Source organism: Miniopterus schreibersii (genome assembly GCF_964146895.1).
Source record: "Miniopterus schreibersii genome assembly, chromosome: 6".
Lineage (NCBI taxonomy): Eukaryota > Metazoa > Chordata > Mammalia > Chiroptera > Miniopteridae > Miniopterus > Miniopterus schreibersii.
In genome coordinates, this window is record NC_138107.1 from 77488701 (window position 1) to 77504297 (window position 15597).

The 15597-nt window shown below is 42.7% G+C and overlaps 1 protein-coding gene across 4 annotated transcripts; it reads right to left on the minus strand.

Annotated features, from left to right (window-relative positions):
- Positions 1–691: 691 nt before the first annotated feature.
- On the minus strand, positions 692–14942 carry FUCA2 (alpha-L-fucosidase 2). 4 transcript variants are annotated; one of them, XM_081140520.1, is made up of 8 exons: positions 14662–14942; positions 11671–11858; positions 8642–8981; positions 6898–7108; positions 6468–6658; positions 4412–4520; positions 2816–2915; positions 1760–2035 (listed from the first exon to the last, which is right to left on the minus strand). In XM_081140520.1, exons 1-8 carry the CDS (start codon positions 14883–14885, stop codon positions 1902–1904), a joined length of 1497 nt encoding a protein of 498 aa, XP_080996646.1. In that variant the 5' UTR covers positions 14886–14942; the 3' UTR covers positions 1760–1901. The 4 variants fall into 4 exon arrangements, with proteins under 4 accessions (XP_080996649.1, XP_080996646.1, XP_080996647.1 ...); XM_081140523.1 differs by lacking the exons at positions 1760–2035; positions 2816–2915 and adding an exon at positions 692–924; XM_081140521.1 differs by having other exon boundaries at positions 1760–2915.
- Positions 14943–15597: the final 655 nt, after the last annotated feature.

Genomic DNA, 15597 nt, shown 5'->3' on the forward strand with positions numbered 1-15597 from the left:
AGGCCAATATCCCTGATGAACATAGATGCTAAAATTCTCAAAAAAATATTAGCAATATGTTAAAAAGATCATACACCATGATCAATTGGGATTTATTCCAGAGATGCAAGGTTGGTATAATATCCATAGTATTTTTGCTGTTACTTTGGGAAGATGCTGGTTTTCAAGTTTCACTTTAACTGGTAACAATTGATATCTTTTAATTTGTTTAGAAAAAATAAGCAGCATTTCCTTCTGAAAAGAAGTAATTCATTGTCTCCAGTAAACCTATAGTAAATTTAGGTGGGGAATTAGGGCAGAAATAAATGAATCATGTATCATTAATATATTAGATATATTTTCAGTAATATATTTTCAGTGACATCAGTTTATGTTCCTCCAACATACATGTAGATCAGTAGTGGAAGGCAGAAAATGAATTCTAAGTCCAGGCTAGGCCCGAAGCCAACCGCTAGGGAGTCTATGTCTAGAATGTGTAGATAATGAAAGATGATTATTGACAGATGATAGATGATGATGATAGATGATGATAGATGATACATAGATGATAGATAGATTAGATAGATGATAGATAGATAGATAGATAGATAGATAGATAGATAGATAGATAGATAGATAGATAGATTGATAGATAGATAGATGATAGATAGATAGATAGATAGATGATAGATAGATGATAGATGTAGGTAGAGGGCGAATGCTTCTTTTCAAAATGTGACAATATAATGATATTTCTGATAAGGAGATGTAAAAAAAAGCATTTGGAAAACTAGTGAATGTGTGTATAATAGGGCATCTCTTCCAGCAGCATTAACCCAGGATTTCATCCAAAAAAATTGGAGGCTGAACGGGTGTGGTCTTCTAAGTCTTCAAAGTGATCAGCTGAAAATTATCACCTGCCATCTGCATCTGTAGTTATGGCATCTGAAGAGATTACAAGGTAAAAACCACATGTATTTGAAGCTAATGGCCTTAGACATTACAAATTTATCTTCTGTTAGTACAATAGGAACCCTCTTGTCTGGGACCCTTAGTTGTTTGGTTAACCCAGAACAGGGTATCATAAAAAATAAATAAATAGACCTGGCTGGTGTGGCTCAGTTGGAGCATTGTCCTGTGTACCAAAGGATCGTAGATTTGATTCCTGTAATATGTACTAAAATGTTAATAATGGTGATCTGAACAGTGATTTTACCTTTGAGCATTTCTGTATGTTTTAAAATATCTACAGTGAACATTTATTAGTTTTATTACCAAGGGTGGGGGAGAGACAATTTTTTAAATAAAAACAGTTACTGTAAGCATTGGAAATATATTAGGCCAAATATATTCTATACCTACCACTTGTATTAGTCTGCTAGGATTGCCATAACAGAATACTACCAACTAGGTAGCTTAAACAACAGTAATCTATTTTCTCAGTTCTGGAGGCAGAAAACTTGGTGTCCATCAGGTTTGGTTTCTCTTGAGGCCTCCTTGGCTTGCAGATGGTCCGCCTTCTCACCGTGTCCTTATATTGCCTTTCCTCTCTACTTGTGCATCCCTGGTGTCTCGTGCTCTTAGAAGGACACCAGTCATTTTGGATTAGGGCCCCACCCCTATGATTTTAATCTTAATTACCCCCTTAAATGCCGCATCTCCAAATACAGCCGCGCTGTGAGGTTAAGGCTTCAACATTTGGCAGCAGACACAATTCAGTCCTTAACACCATCAATTCCTAGCTATTCTAAAACAAAAATTTCCACCTCTGAATCACGCATGGAATTAAATTCAATGTGAAGAAATTTTAATAGCAAATATGGGGGGACAGAAAATTTCCTCTACCCATCTAGGTTTTTCCAGCTGGTCTAATCAAATCAACATGAGACAGGTAAACAAGAAATAATCAAATTTAATTCCATTCATACATATGGGAACTCCACGTACATGAGAGGATGAGAGACAGTTAAAATGAGGCATCTGTGACATCCTGAGCTAAGGCTGAGGTGAGGTGAGGCGCACGGAGGCATTAGAGGGGAGGAAGGTCTTTGCAGGACTGAAAGAAAGTCAGATGTTCAGTAATTTGAAGTTTGCCCTGCCCCACAGATAGGTCATAAAAGGTGCTTTCTTTCCAAGATATGTACAGCAACAACATTTCTGTGTCGAAGTGTCCTAAGTCAGGTTGGAGAATGTGTTAGGTTTATAATTGCAGAATTAAGTGGAGAAAATAGATTGTTAAATGACCAAAGAAGGTTTGAAACAAGACTATTCTTGGAATTTTGTGGATTTTTCTCCTTTGTTTTTAATATTAATTTCTGTATTCTAATGAAATTAAATATCCTGTCAAAGATTTTAAGATGCTCTTTGTGTTTACTTTGTAGATCTGTCAGTTTTCTTGAAATGTTAAAATGGTGAGAAATATACTTTTTAAAAATTATTTGTGGTGATAACTCTATGTTCAAGGCCCCAAGTTTAAATGCTTGAAGGGAGAGGTAAAAGTTTCTCGTGAGCCTACAGGATCTCGATTGCCTTCAGCTCGAAAAAATGCACTTGAGGCAGTGGCGCATCTTGGCGAGGCCCGTTCTGAGCACAAAGTGTACTGCAGAGTTGAAACAGTTAGTGGGTAATTTAGGAAGAAATTTAGGGAGTAAGAGGGGGAAAGGGCTGCAGTGCCTAAATAAGTACTTGACTTTTCTTGACCTTTTTTATGTGTTCTTTCTCCGTGTGCTATAATTATAGAAACCTGACATTTTCTAGTCTTAGCTGTAGCTGCAGCATGAACCACTCGCTGTAGGTTAGATCACATTAGTTAGTACGAGAGCCCAGCCCCATTTACAGGGCATCTGATGGAAGGTTAGGTGTGGCAGCTCCACCATAATGCCATTTTTCTCCAAAGAGGTCCATTTAAGTGGCCGTCCGTGTCCCAGTAGTTTAACCTGAAATGAAAACACACACAGATGTCTCCAAATGTATCTCTGACTTGCCCACTTTATTGAGAAGGTTGTGGTTGATGTTTCTTAAAAGCACTGTACACAGAAGATTCATTTTTTACTTTTATTTAGTAGTTCACAAGCTGTTTTAACCCTTGATCAAAGAGGGCATATATCCGTCTTACTCCCATATTATTCTGAAATAAAAGTGTGAAGGAGTTGGGGAAGAAGAAGGTTGAATAAAGTGTCAGAGCAGAGAAAATGACGAGGGGATCAGGGAAAATGACCCTGGAGCCAATCTGCCCAAATTAAGTTCTTACACAGAATGTTTGGAGAAAGGGCCCCCCCTCATCCAGAGAGACTTCCTCCCCAGACTTTCCAGTAACCTCCACTGCTCAACAATACTTAACTGTGATCAGTTATTACAGTAATGGTTTTACATCCTTAGTCTTATACTAAGTGAATTTAAATAGTTTTCTACATATCTGAGGTTATTTTGAAACATAAATTTTGCTTATCATGTAGAGCAGTACAAAAACAAAATCCACGAATATGTTTTATAGGTAATCTTTTTCTTTTATAAAAAATATCTTTATTGATTTCAGAGAGAGGAAGGGAGAGGGGGAGAGGGAGACAGAAACATCAATGATGAGAGAGTCATTGACCAGCTGCCTCCTGCACGCCCCCGACGGGATCGAGCCCGCAACCTGGGCATGTGCCCTGACCGGGAATCAAACCTCGATCCCTGGATCATAGGCTGATGCTCAACCACTGAGCCATGCCGGCTGGGTAAAATCCGTGAACTTTAAGTAACAGTATTAATGAGGGCCAAAGAGAACAGTGATAAAATAAAAACATAATGTCGGACTCAGGCCATTCAGCTATAATTCACCATCAGATTTGAGCTCCATCTTCTTTTCTGCCTAATCAGCCATGAGCATTAGGAATGAAACATGAGATGATGATGCAAGAAGCAGCATGTGGACAATTCACCTCCAAGGAAATTGTCGATTTCTTTAAAATAAGCTATAAAATGTATCAAAATGAACTCAATACCAGACCTAGTGGTTATGATTCTTAGATTAAGCTTTAACTTTCTCCAAAGTATTTTATGAACTTAAAATAATACGGCCAGGACTTTTTACTTTTATTCTAATGTGTTCTGGGGTAAATGTTAGGGGAAGAAAACAGAGTCCAGTTTTATGAAAATAATCATTTTGGATGCATACAGTGAACTTCAACAACATAGAAGGATTGTGAAGAATCTTTTACATTGATGTACATGGACATGACGTATCTGTTTTATAAGTTTAGTTTTCTGGGAAATGAAAATTTTCAAATGCTCTGGCCACACATTGTCATTGATGACACTGATTTAAAAATTACTCTTATGGGTAATAAGAGGAACAGGTATAAAGCTCTCCTTGAGGTTAAAAGTTATGTTTTCATCAGGGATAGTCTAGTCAACAATTTAAAGGAATAAAGATAAAGTTCCCTCCTACCTCTGTTGACCCCAGAGTAGCTTTCGGTTGGCCAAGAAACAGCTGGCCAGATGTGGGCCATTTGAGAAACATGGCATAGACCAATTTTTCTTTCGGTTTGGATGTGTACCTGGTTAAAAGGGGGAAAAAGCATAGTAAAATTTCTCATTATTTATGGGTTGGGTCTGGAATTTACAGAGATACTCTCATTTGGTAAATATTTACCAATGTTTTCATTAATAGAGGGAAGGAAAAATAGCCCATGGTAGTGTAAAAAGCACCCAAAATGGTACTGATCCCAATTCCAGTGGGAAGGAGGGGGTTCCCCATATCACAAAGCAGTTCTCAGATACCATCTGGGGGTTCTACAATTCAGCTCAATTCTGACACTATCCACCCAGAGATAGTGTGAGATTCCATAGGTTAAGAGTAATTCTGGGGCTAAAATCTGAAAGGGTTTTAAGGATAGTCCTGGGAGTGCATAGTGAACAAAACAGGGGTGCCACAGAAAGTAACCTCAGGATGAGCTGATCACAAATGTGGACAGGTCGCGGCAGTCAACACCCCAGGCACGTAACTCTTTTAGTAAAAGGTTTCACTTTGCTGCAAGGATGCACTGTGCATTGTTTTTGTACATCTAGTGAACACATTTTTGAAATAAGCATAACCATCCTAAGAGAGCACATAATCTTGTTAACTATCCCGTAATCCAATCCCTGCCTTGCTTCCCCACCATCACGTAATCTTCCTTACATCCCCTCCTGAATTTCAAATGCATAAAAGAAACTGCAAATCTGTCGTTCTCAGGAGCATTTGAGATTGTGCTTCCCACCACTTGTCAACAGTTTTGGCTCAGATAAACTCATTAAAACTCTCTACAGGTTTGGGCATTCCTTATTCGACACTATAGATGACAGCTGCAAGGTGGGGAGGCACAGCAATGGAACCAAGAGCGAAGGAGCTCACAGTGAGGAGGGGAGAGCAGGGCCACTGGAGGTAGGTGACACTGGCAGGAGCCGGACATGAGGCTATACAAGCCTTGTCAAATTCCTCAGCTTTATCTTTACTTATTTAAAGAAAACCTAATGGAACAGTTAATGATTGTGAAGTCCCAGATCAGACACCCTCATAGTCAAATATAAGCACAGAAAAAAATTCCACACCGGCCTCTGTGAAATGAAGGCTCGGTACTGAGTTCTCACTATGGCTTCTCACTGACCCAAAGTTATAAAATTCTACAAACCGTGGCCTCTATCTGCATTGCCTTAGTTTATTTCCTTCAATGAGCTGACCAGTTTTTCAAGCCATAATTCAACTGAAATCAAAGGAGAAGAGTTAGTCTAATCTTCTGATTTCTACTTGATCAGGCTGTTCTCACTCTGGCAGCAACACAAGGTGACTTTTTCGGGCTTCACTCATACTACTCTTACGTACATATAAGACCCCACATCAGAGCCCATCATCTACAGAGTATGATTCAGGTACCCACTGTCCCACAGAACCTTCCAGAGCTCAGACAGAAGCCTGAGGGCTCTTAAATACAGTAAGAAGAAAAATTAGCAAGATGATTCATTTTAAAGAAACTTGAGGTTTAGATTTACTTGAATACTATGAACACTACAATTTTTTTAATCAACTAAAATAATGCTGTCATTGGGGCTGATGTTAAATATGTTTTTCTGCCCTTCAGCACCTCGTGCTTGCTAATTTGATGTGATAAGACATCTGCAAAAGTTAGAATTTACTTAACTGACTAAACAGAAGTCTCTCTTTTGGATTAATCACTCCACTTTTCTAAATGACTTATAATTTTTAAAAGAGTTGACTACTTTTCACTAAAATCTGTCTACCATTATGAGGTATCTAGAGATGATTTAAGCTCAATTTGCTAAATAGTATGTGTCAAAAAAATGCATATGTCTTCCCCTTCCTTCCCTTTACATAAAGTTTAGAAAGTATTTTGCACAGACAGGAATTCATCCCATTTCCTTTTTCATCCTACTTCTCTCTTTACATCTCTGAGGAAATTTAAGTGCTTTCCTCTATCAAAGAGTACTTGATAATGAGAGTAACTTACCACACATCTGGGGTGACAGTGTCATTCTGGGATCTCCAAGTGTTGGTTTCATAAATGGCTTCTCCATTGACTTTTAGCCAGGTCCCCATTTGCCTTAATCGCTCCTCAAAAATCGGAGAAATGGTGCCATCATGAGTGGGCCCAATATTCATCAAAAGATTTCCTCCACATGAAACTGTTTCTACAAGTTGCTAAAAAAATTAAGAATAAATATAGTTCTTGGAGAAAACAGTTCCATCACAAATATATTAATATGTTGTATTTATAGACTTGTACATGAATGTATGGTCACCGTCTAGGAGAGCAAACATGGGAGACAGAACAATGCCCCGTGTTGATAGGCCATCGAGCTATACAAACAATAAAAAATGATTCTCACACACCCACACTATTAAGAATATTATAATTGTTACTAGACATTTTACTGTACCTTCACCAATTCTTCAATTGTAAGATAGTCACAGATTCCCGCATTCCTCCTATAGCCCCAGGAAAACTTGTCTATTGTCATGCAGTTTTCCCATTTATGTGGCAAAAGATGTCCTGGGTTGTAACGATCACTGCAAGTATAGTAGCCACCATGCTTACAGATGCTACCAGCTCCCCAGCGGTCATTGGTGACTACTGTGTCCCGAACTGGGCTGAAATGAAAAGTATATTTTTTATAAACAAAAAGTAAAATTTTTCAAGACAAAAGGAAATGTCACTGATAAGAGATCTGACTGCAATCCACTCCTGAAAATTCACCTAGTGTAATATAACGCAAAGCCCATGGTTTTGAAGTCAAACAGACCTGGGCTGATTGCGGTTCTGTCTCTGTCATGTTCTAAGCTCCCCATCCTAGAGCAAGTTACCTGATTCCTCTGAATAAACAATTTCCTCAGCTCTTATTAGAACAGAAATAGCTTCTGTAAGACACCTCACCCAGTGCCCAGCACATACAGCACCAATAAGAGCACTGTACTATTACTTGAAGCTTCCCCCCAATATTGTGAATGATACCCGAAACTGAATTTACAATGAAGACGTTCTTGCCCATGGCTGAATCATCTCATACATCCATCTAGCTTTTCTCTTTCTCTTACAATTGTGTCTAGTACTGAAAAATTTCAAGAAAGTCGACTGTTGCCATCACAAAATTCACTGTGGTGGGAAATATCCCTACAAAGTTATCTATCATAACAGGTGGTACCTGCAGCACCTCTCTACTTAGAGGGGGCGATTTTGATTTACGAATTGAAGCGGATGGCTCCCGGTCTTCCTTGTTGGAAGGGGTACCTGAAGAGACCGCTCTTTTAAATATCGAGAGCTGAACGGAGTATATCCTCTGTATGTGCGCCCTTTGTGGGCCCAGGGACACAGCAGAACACTCCCTGACTTCCTGACACAGTACCTAGTACCTTCTAGTTATAAATATAAGCTGGTTCCATTTAGTTTAAACCTAACAGAGGAGCTCGGCAGAACTCCCTGTGCTAACGGGGCAGGCTGGAACATGCTAGAGAGCAATGGGAAAGAGCAGGAAGAGGTGAGAATGGTGCTGAAGGGAAAAGGGAGACCGACCTGGGGGACGCTGACCGGGCAGCAAAGGTTGTCAAAAGGTAAGAGGATGAAAGGAAGCAGCAGTTAGAAGAACTGAAAAGCACATGATCAGAAATAGTCATGAATAAACAGTTGTCCCAGCAGAAGGAGACAATGGACCACAAAATGAATGTCTTCAAAATTCTGCAGTCTGCCCGGCCGGCGTGGCTCAGTGGTTGAGCGTGGACCTAGGATCCTGGAGGTCCCAGTTCAATTCACTGTCAGGGCACATGCCCGGGGTTGCGGGCTCGGTCCTCTGCCCCCAGGGCAGGAGGCAGCCGATCAATGACTCTCTCATCATTGATGTTTCTCTCTCTCTCCCTCTCCTTTCATCTCTCTGAAGTCAATAAAGATATATTTTAAAAAAAAATAAAAATTCTGCAATCTGTGATTTTTAGTCTGTTTTCAAAATCAGACTTTTGAGTTGGAGTTCACTCTTGATTATTTTGAGTAACTACTGACACATGTAATAAGCATTATTTACAATGCTCCCCCCATACTACACAGGAGCCTGAAGGGCAATACTTCAAGCAGCAAGGGCACGGCAATGCTACACGCTCTGGGAAGGCGGGGTGGCTGGGCCCGGGCGCACTCGCCTGTCGCTGTACAGCCAGGCCAGGAAGCCTGTGCTGTTCCAGTAGCCGGCCGGCGCCCCTCCGTCGCCATCCGCCCACAGGACCTCCGGCTGGTACTTGTTCACCAGCTCGTAGAGCTCAGGCAGCATCTTAGACACTGGAAACTGGCGCTTCTGGAATGAGCTGGATTCATCGTCAAGGAAGAGCGGGTGAAACCACTCGAAAAGGGAATAGTACAGGCCAAAACGCAGGGCAGTCCTGCTCCTTACGGCCACCTCCAGTTCCCTGACGAGGTCCCTGTGTGGCCCCTCATCCACAGCATTCCAGCTCCAGGAGTACTCGGAGCCCCACAAGGTGAAGCCTGCACAGGTAGGTAAAAGCCTGGGTAAGTATGTGCGTTTTATCTTAGGTAAATCTCTACCCAAACGCCAAAACAAATTTGATCGTGCACGTGATGTATAAATAACTGCTTCTACCAACAGCCCTGATGGCAGTTTTTTTCATGGTATATATTCTGCCTTTATACAAGCAACAAACGAGAATTTAAGCAAGGTAAGCTGAAGTTTTTAAAAGTAACTCTCAGGGTACTGACAAGGTCTGCATAGTCTGATCTGTCTTCTGTATTTTCTCTTAGAATATAAGTTCCCTGAGAAACAGCATCATGTCTGCTGTGTTCCCTGTTACAGCCCCTGCCAACTGCAAGCACTGGGCCTACCAGGAAATCAGCATTCAACATTAGGAAGGCGGTCACAGCTAAGATTAAAGTAGAGTCCCTGGTTTTAGGATTATTTGTTTCATGATAGTGTGATTCTTAGAACACTGGCAATCCATGTATGGCAGTACATCTCTTTTAGCCTCATAATTCATTTAATGAAGGGGCGGGGTTGGGTAAGACCTTAGTTTGTACTTTAAAATACTATACCCACCATTTGTAATCTCATCCTATTACATATAGTCATATGCTTAGACGTTGCTTCTTAAATTACCTAAAAGTGAATTCTCTACCAACTAAGTGGGTAAGAAAAATGTCTACCTTTAAGCAAGCACTTTGAAATAGAATTCATAGTTTTAAAGGAATTTGCAAACAAATTGCTGGGTGTTCTATCTAAAAAATATCAGATGTGATATATAAACTGAACTACTTAAGAAATCATATAAAATCTGAACATTTTTAATGAGTGCCTAGTAACATAGGTACACTGTTACTATCCCACTCACATGAGGCACTTTGGTGAAACACCTAACCTCTTGTAAATTAGGACAAGTCTAAGATGGACTCTTCAGTTTCATTTTTAAGAAGCTTTTAAAAGAGCTCACACTTGTTCCAAAGATGTTTGTGGTAAGCTTCAAAGCAGTGTGGATATTTTAGAGTCTGATTCAAAATGTTTCAACTTGACAAGCCCCAAGGTCAGGCAGTGCTAAGACCACATGGGTCTTCAGTTCAGGTCTTCCTGCCCAACCAAGCTCAGCAGGGTGTCTTCCATTAGCAATGAAAATATCTGACAACATGGGTCCGAGAAAGTTTATAAATGTGAGCTTCATTCTCTGTCCTCACAGTATGATTAAGAGTTGTTATGTTTGTTTTTTAATAAGCTCACTATGTAATACTTTGTGCCATACAGCTTGGAGAAGTTCCTAGAGCAAGGAAATCAACACGTTCACAAACAAATACACTTCATAAATATTCATCTAAGCAGGAGAAACATCTATAGGAAAAAAATCATAAAACCACTAGAATGTGGCCAAAGAGGAAAATATTCTAAGATTATTCCAGATTTGTGGTTTGGTTCTTCCCTCATACTCTGCTCCCCACCCCTGAAAAAAGTAATGAGGCAAAATTTCTTATACCAAGGCAAAGATGATCTTGCAAAGGAAATTGTCAAATGAATTAACATGAAGTTGGGACAGTAACAATTTACTGATGCTTCCTTGATCTTATAAATACTCGAATGGCAATGGGTGGAAACTACCTTATTAATGTAGGACCCACAGTGATGGTTAACTTTTTGTGTCAACTTGACTGGGCCAGAGTACCCAGATATTTGGTTCAACATTATTCTTGGTATGTCTAGGAGGGTATTTCTGCATAAGATTAACATTTGAATAGATTGCCTGAGTAAAGCAGATTGCCCTCCCCAGTGTGGTGGGTCTCATGCAATCTGTTGAAGGCCTAAATAGAATAAAAAGCTGAGTTAGAAAGAATTCTTGCTCTCTGCTTGTCTTTCAGCTAAGACATTGGTCTTCCCCACCTTTGAACCGAGACCTGGATTAGAACCTACATCATTAACTCTCCTGGTTCTCAGGCCTTCAGACTCGGACTGGAACTATACCATTGGCTCTCATGGGTCTGGACCACTCAGCCTCCATAACTGTGTGAGTCATTTCTTATAATAAATCTTTTTATATCTAGTATACTTCCTGTTGGTTCTGTTTCTCTGAAGAACCCTGACTAATACACCACTGTGTTTCCTCTTAGATATTCTTCCACCGTCTCTGATATTTCTGTGCACCATAACGGTCCCATAATCCTTTTCCTCTTGGGTAATCTGTGTCACCTGCATCACTAGCAAATTGCCAACCACTTGGTCAAGTAAAAGCTGGCCAAAAGCACAGCCATAGTGTCGGTAATGACGTAAGACTACAGTGGCATCACCCCCATGGTGCCTTCCCAGAATGCATTATAGAGGTGGAATGAAAGGAAGGGAAACAGCAGAATTCCAACTATAAACGTGGACCTGCAACCCACATCCAACTTCAAATAGCTTTAAGCAAATTTTGGAAATATTGTTAAATATGCATATAACAAAATGTGATCATTTTTTTATTTTTTCTCTGTAATTAGGTATGATCTTTCTGCATACCTAATGCCTCTTAACTGGGTGGAACATGGGTCCCTTAAATTACAAGCAAATGCCAGTAGCCACATACAGTTGATCCCAAGAGAAAACTCTGATTTCACGTGGATGACCTTGCTTTAGTTTCTTCTTCCAAAGGAACTACTTTACATTTCATAACCATCGTCCATGTTTGCAAATGTTGCTGTTACTTACCTTCATGATGTTTGGAAGTTAAGACAACATATTTGGCACCAGAAGCCTGAAAAATGTCTGCCCACTGGTTTGCATCAAAAAACTTTGCTGTAAATAGTGGTCCAAAATCTTCATATTTGAAATCAGGAGGGTAATTATTTTTCATAAAGTCCACAAACTTTTGTATCTTTTCCTTTTGCCAATACCACCTAAGGGGAGGAACAGAAACAGCATATAAACATATAAACATTTGCAATGATTAAATCAGCTCCCCTTACTAATTCCCCCACTCAGATATTACCCAGACTCTTTCTCACTTACCCATTAGTTCAACTTTTCCTTAAAGAAAGCTTCATTTTCCATCTATCCCTCTGTGAAATCCACTCAACTCATAAGCTAGAACATTCTAGACAACCCAACACCCATTTGCTATTAATTCCCTACTTTTAAATTGCAACATGTAGTATACATCTTTGTAACATAAGTGAGGAAGGCTTCCAAGGGAAACCTAAATGCCTAAAACATAACATGGATCTATTATGTTCACTAACAGAGAACAAGTGGGGGCGTAGGCAACAGCAAAATTAAGAAGATGCTGTTATTTTAATATATTGACTCAACCTTCAAGGGGCCCTTGTTATATGCATTTATTCTGAACGGGGGTCTAAATTTCCTAAGTAAGGCTTCATGAGGAAAACTATCAAAAATATAATTATACATTTTAGGTAGACATAGCAGTAACTATCCTCATGAAATAGTCCCAAGCTCCATCTCGGACCCATCTTCTAATTTTTCTGCCACCACCAGTCAGATACATAATTTCCCAGCTTCCATGGCAGCTTGGACATGGACATGTGACCCATGCTGGGCAAGGGAATTTAAGGGGAAGCCAGCTTAGGAGATTCTGGGAAATGAATTAGACAAGAACTCTGTCTTCCTGCCTTTGGACAAGGTTGTGTGAAGCTATGGCTGGCTGGCAACCATCCTGTGACCGTGAAGGAAAAGTCAACAGGCTGAGGATGGCAGAAAGAGCCAATGTCTTCGATGTTGTCAGTGAGCCAACTGCTCCTAACTCTTCTTATTATGATAACAAGCCCCTCCTATTACACGTTTTCTTTGGGTTTTCTATACCTTGAAATGAAAGTATCCTAATTGATCCACGACACACTTTTACCTTTTAAACTGAACTACAGAAGAGAAATGGACACAGTCTGAAAGTTGAACAAGGTTAAGAGATTTCTCCGATTTTCTCCTAGCACACTCTGACTCTAACCTGCATTCTCGAGACTGTCTAGAGCCACTTCTCAGATTTCATACTAATAGACATGAAAAGAGGCACTTGAACGGTCTATCACCTATATTTGGTTTTGAATGGCCTTTAAGGACAGTCAGATATACTCACGGGTACTGCTGACTGCCCCAGAGTCAAACTGGGATGGGGCAGTTTAGAAACGACACAAAGGGAAACCGTGGTAATTAAAGAATGTTCTACAGGGTTAATGTACTTCCAGGCCAGCAGAAATATACTCTGTTTTGTTTTGTTTGAGAAGTATCTGTATTGTTCTAGGTTACAACAAACAACCCTGTGTTCACTGGTAGAAAATGAAAAGTTTACAAAGGACAAAATTACTCAAAACTTAGCTGTTTGTGGCAAAGCACTAGTCTCAATTAACTAACACACATCAAATTCTCTTCTAGCACCAAATGTATTATTTGTTCATGGTTGAACAAAATGATAATTTAAAATATAATGCATTATATTTAATAAAAGATGAAGAAAATCTGCTAATTCATGTACCTGGCAAATCTGAGACATTTCAGAAAGAACCTCCAAATGCCTCAGCACAAAACCTGCCAATGAAGATGTATAGCATCCTAAAGTAAATATAGGGTGTCCCAAAAAATGTATACACACACTTTGAATAATTATAAAGGCAGCGTTTATTAAAATAGATTTCATTTTCAAAATTGAGCTATTAAATTGTGTATAGTGTGCATACGTTTTTGGGGGGATACCCTGTATGTTTGGGAATACATGGTAAGGGAAGAAAGAAGCACTTGTTTTACAAGTGGATTTCAAAAGAGTAGTACCCCGTCTCTTACACAACCAGCCTAACTTAATAAGGAAGGTTACTGGTTGTAGAAAGTCATCTTTTTGTAGAAAACGGTACAATGCATACTATGCCATGTTAATACAATATAGAGTTTATGCTATATACTACATATAGCATATATTAAATTTTATGCATACTATATAATACATGTAGTATAAAGCAGACTTAAGTAAATACTCATTTTTATTTTACTTAGGATTACATTTATCTTGAAGAACTTAACACCTGAAGTATTCAATCGGGAAAGAAAGGTAGGTGAAGCACTTCAAAGCTGTTAGGGATTACATGCACATTTTTACACAGGTGCCAAGGCAAAATCTAAAGGACACTTTTTTTGTGCAACACCTTTCATATAATAAGGTGGGCTTTGTTTTGTTTTATTCTAGAACCTTTTTTTAAAAGTTGCTAGAGGCACACATGGTAACACCGGAGAGCCAGTGCCCGCGCAAGCGAACAGACGTTTCCCACAGCGATGAATTCATGCTGTGACCACGCTTCATGGCGCAACGACTGAAAACGAGCAGGCGGCAGACGGGCGTCGGGTCTCCGGGGACGAGTCAGGCTCGAGCGTCCGCGCTCATCTGACCCCAGCCAGGCGGGTGCGTTTCTGCCAGCTTGGTGGTGTCCCCGTTACGCTGAAGTGTGAGAAATACAAGTCGGTGACTGCAACTCTGCAGAAGCTGAGAACTCGGGGCCACCTCTCGTGTCTGACAATAACTGTAGTCCCGCGGAGGAAAGAGCCGATGCTCTTCCAGGACGAAAGCTTACACAGTGAACCACGCACTTAGCCCCCGGGCCTTCCAGCCCCTGGGAGGCGAATCTGCAGGCAGCGGCTGGGTCCTGGCCGCAGGCAGCGGACAGAGAGGGGGTCGGCGGACACGCGAGCGAGCGCACTCACCAGAACCATTCGCTCCCGAAACTGGGCACCGAGAACACGCCCCAGTGGACGAAGATGCCGAACTTGGCCTGGTCGAACCACGCGGGCAGCGGTCGGGCGTCCAGGGACTTCCAGGTGGGGTCGAAGCGCGCGGCGCGGCCGGCGGCACACGGCGGGGGCGGCGGGGGCAGCAGCAGCAGCAGCAGCACCGGGAGCGCGATCCCGGGGAGCTCGGGGGCCAGCATGTCCCCGCGCCCCCGCGCCCTGCGTGCACGCCCGCGCCCCCGCGCCCTGCTTGCGTGCCCCCGTGCCCCTGCGCCGCCTCCCTGCGCCCGCCTGCACGCCCGCGCCCCCGCGCCCTGCTTGCGTGCCCCCGTGCCCCCGCGCCGCCTCCCCGCGCCCGCCTGCACGCCCGCGCCCCGCCTGCACGCCCGCGCCCCGCCTGCACGCCCGCGCCCCGCCTGCACGCCCGCGCCCCCGCGTCCCGCCCGCGCCCCCGCGCCCTGCTTGCGTGCCCCCGTGCCCCTGCGCCGCCTCCCTGCGCCCGCCTGCACGCCCGCGTCCTACTTGCGTGCCCCCGTGCCCCCGCGCCGCCTCCCTGCGCCCGCCTGCACGCCCGCGCCCTACTTGCGTGCCCCCGTGCCCCCACGCCGCCTCCCCGCGCCCTACTTGCGTGCCCCCGTGCCCCCGCGCCGCCTCCCCGCGCCCGCCTGCACGCCCGCGCCCCCGCGCCCTGCTTGCGTGCCCCCGTGCCCCCGCGCCGCCTCCCCGCGCCCGCCTGCACGCCCGCGCCCTACTTGCGTGCCCCCGTGCCCCCGCGCCGCCTCCCCGCGCCCGCCTGCACGCCCGCGTCCTTCCGCGTCTCCCGCGAAGCGCGCTCCGCCCCTGTCACCTGACCGAACAGTCCGGGGGGGGGGGGGGGGGGAGGAAAGGCGAGGTCCCAGCCCCCTAGGGAGG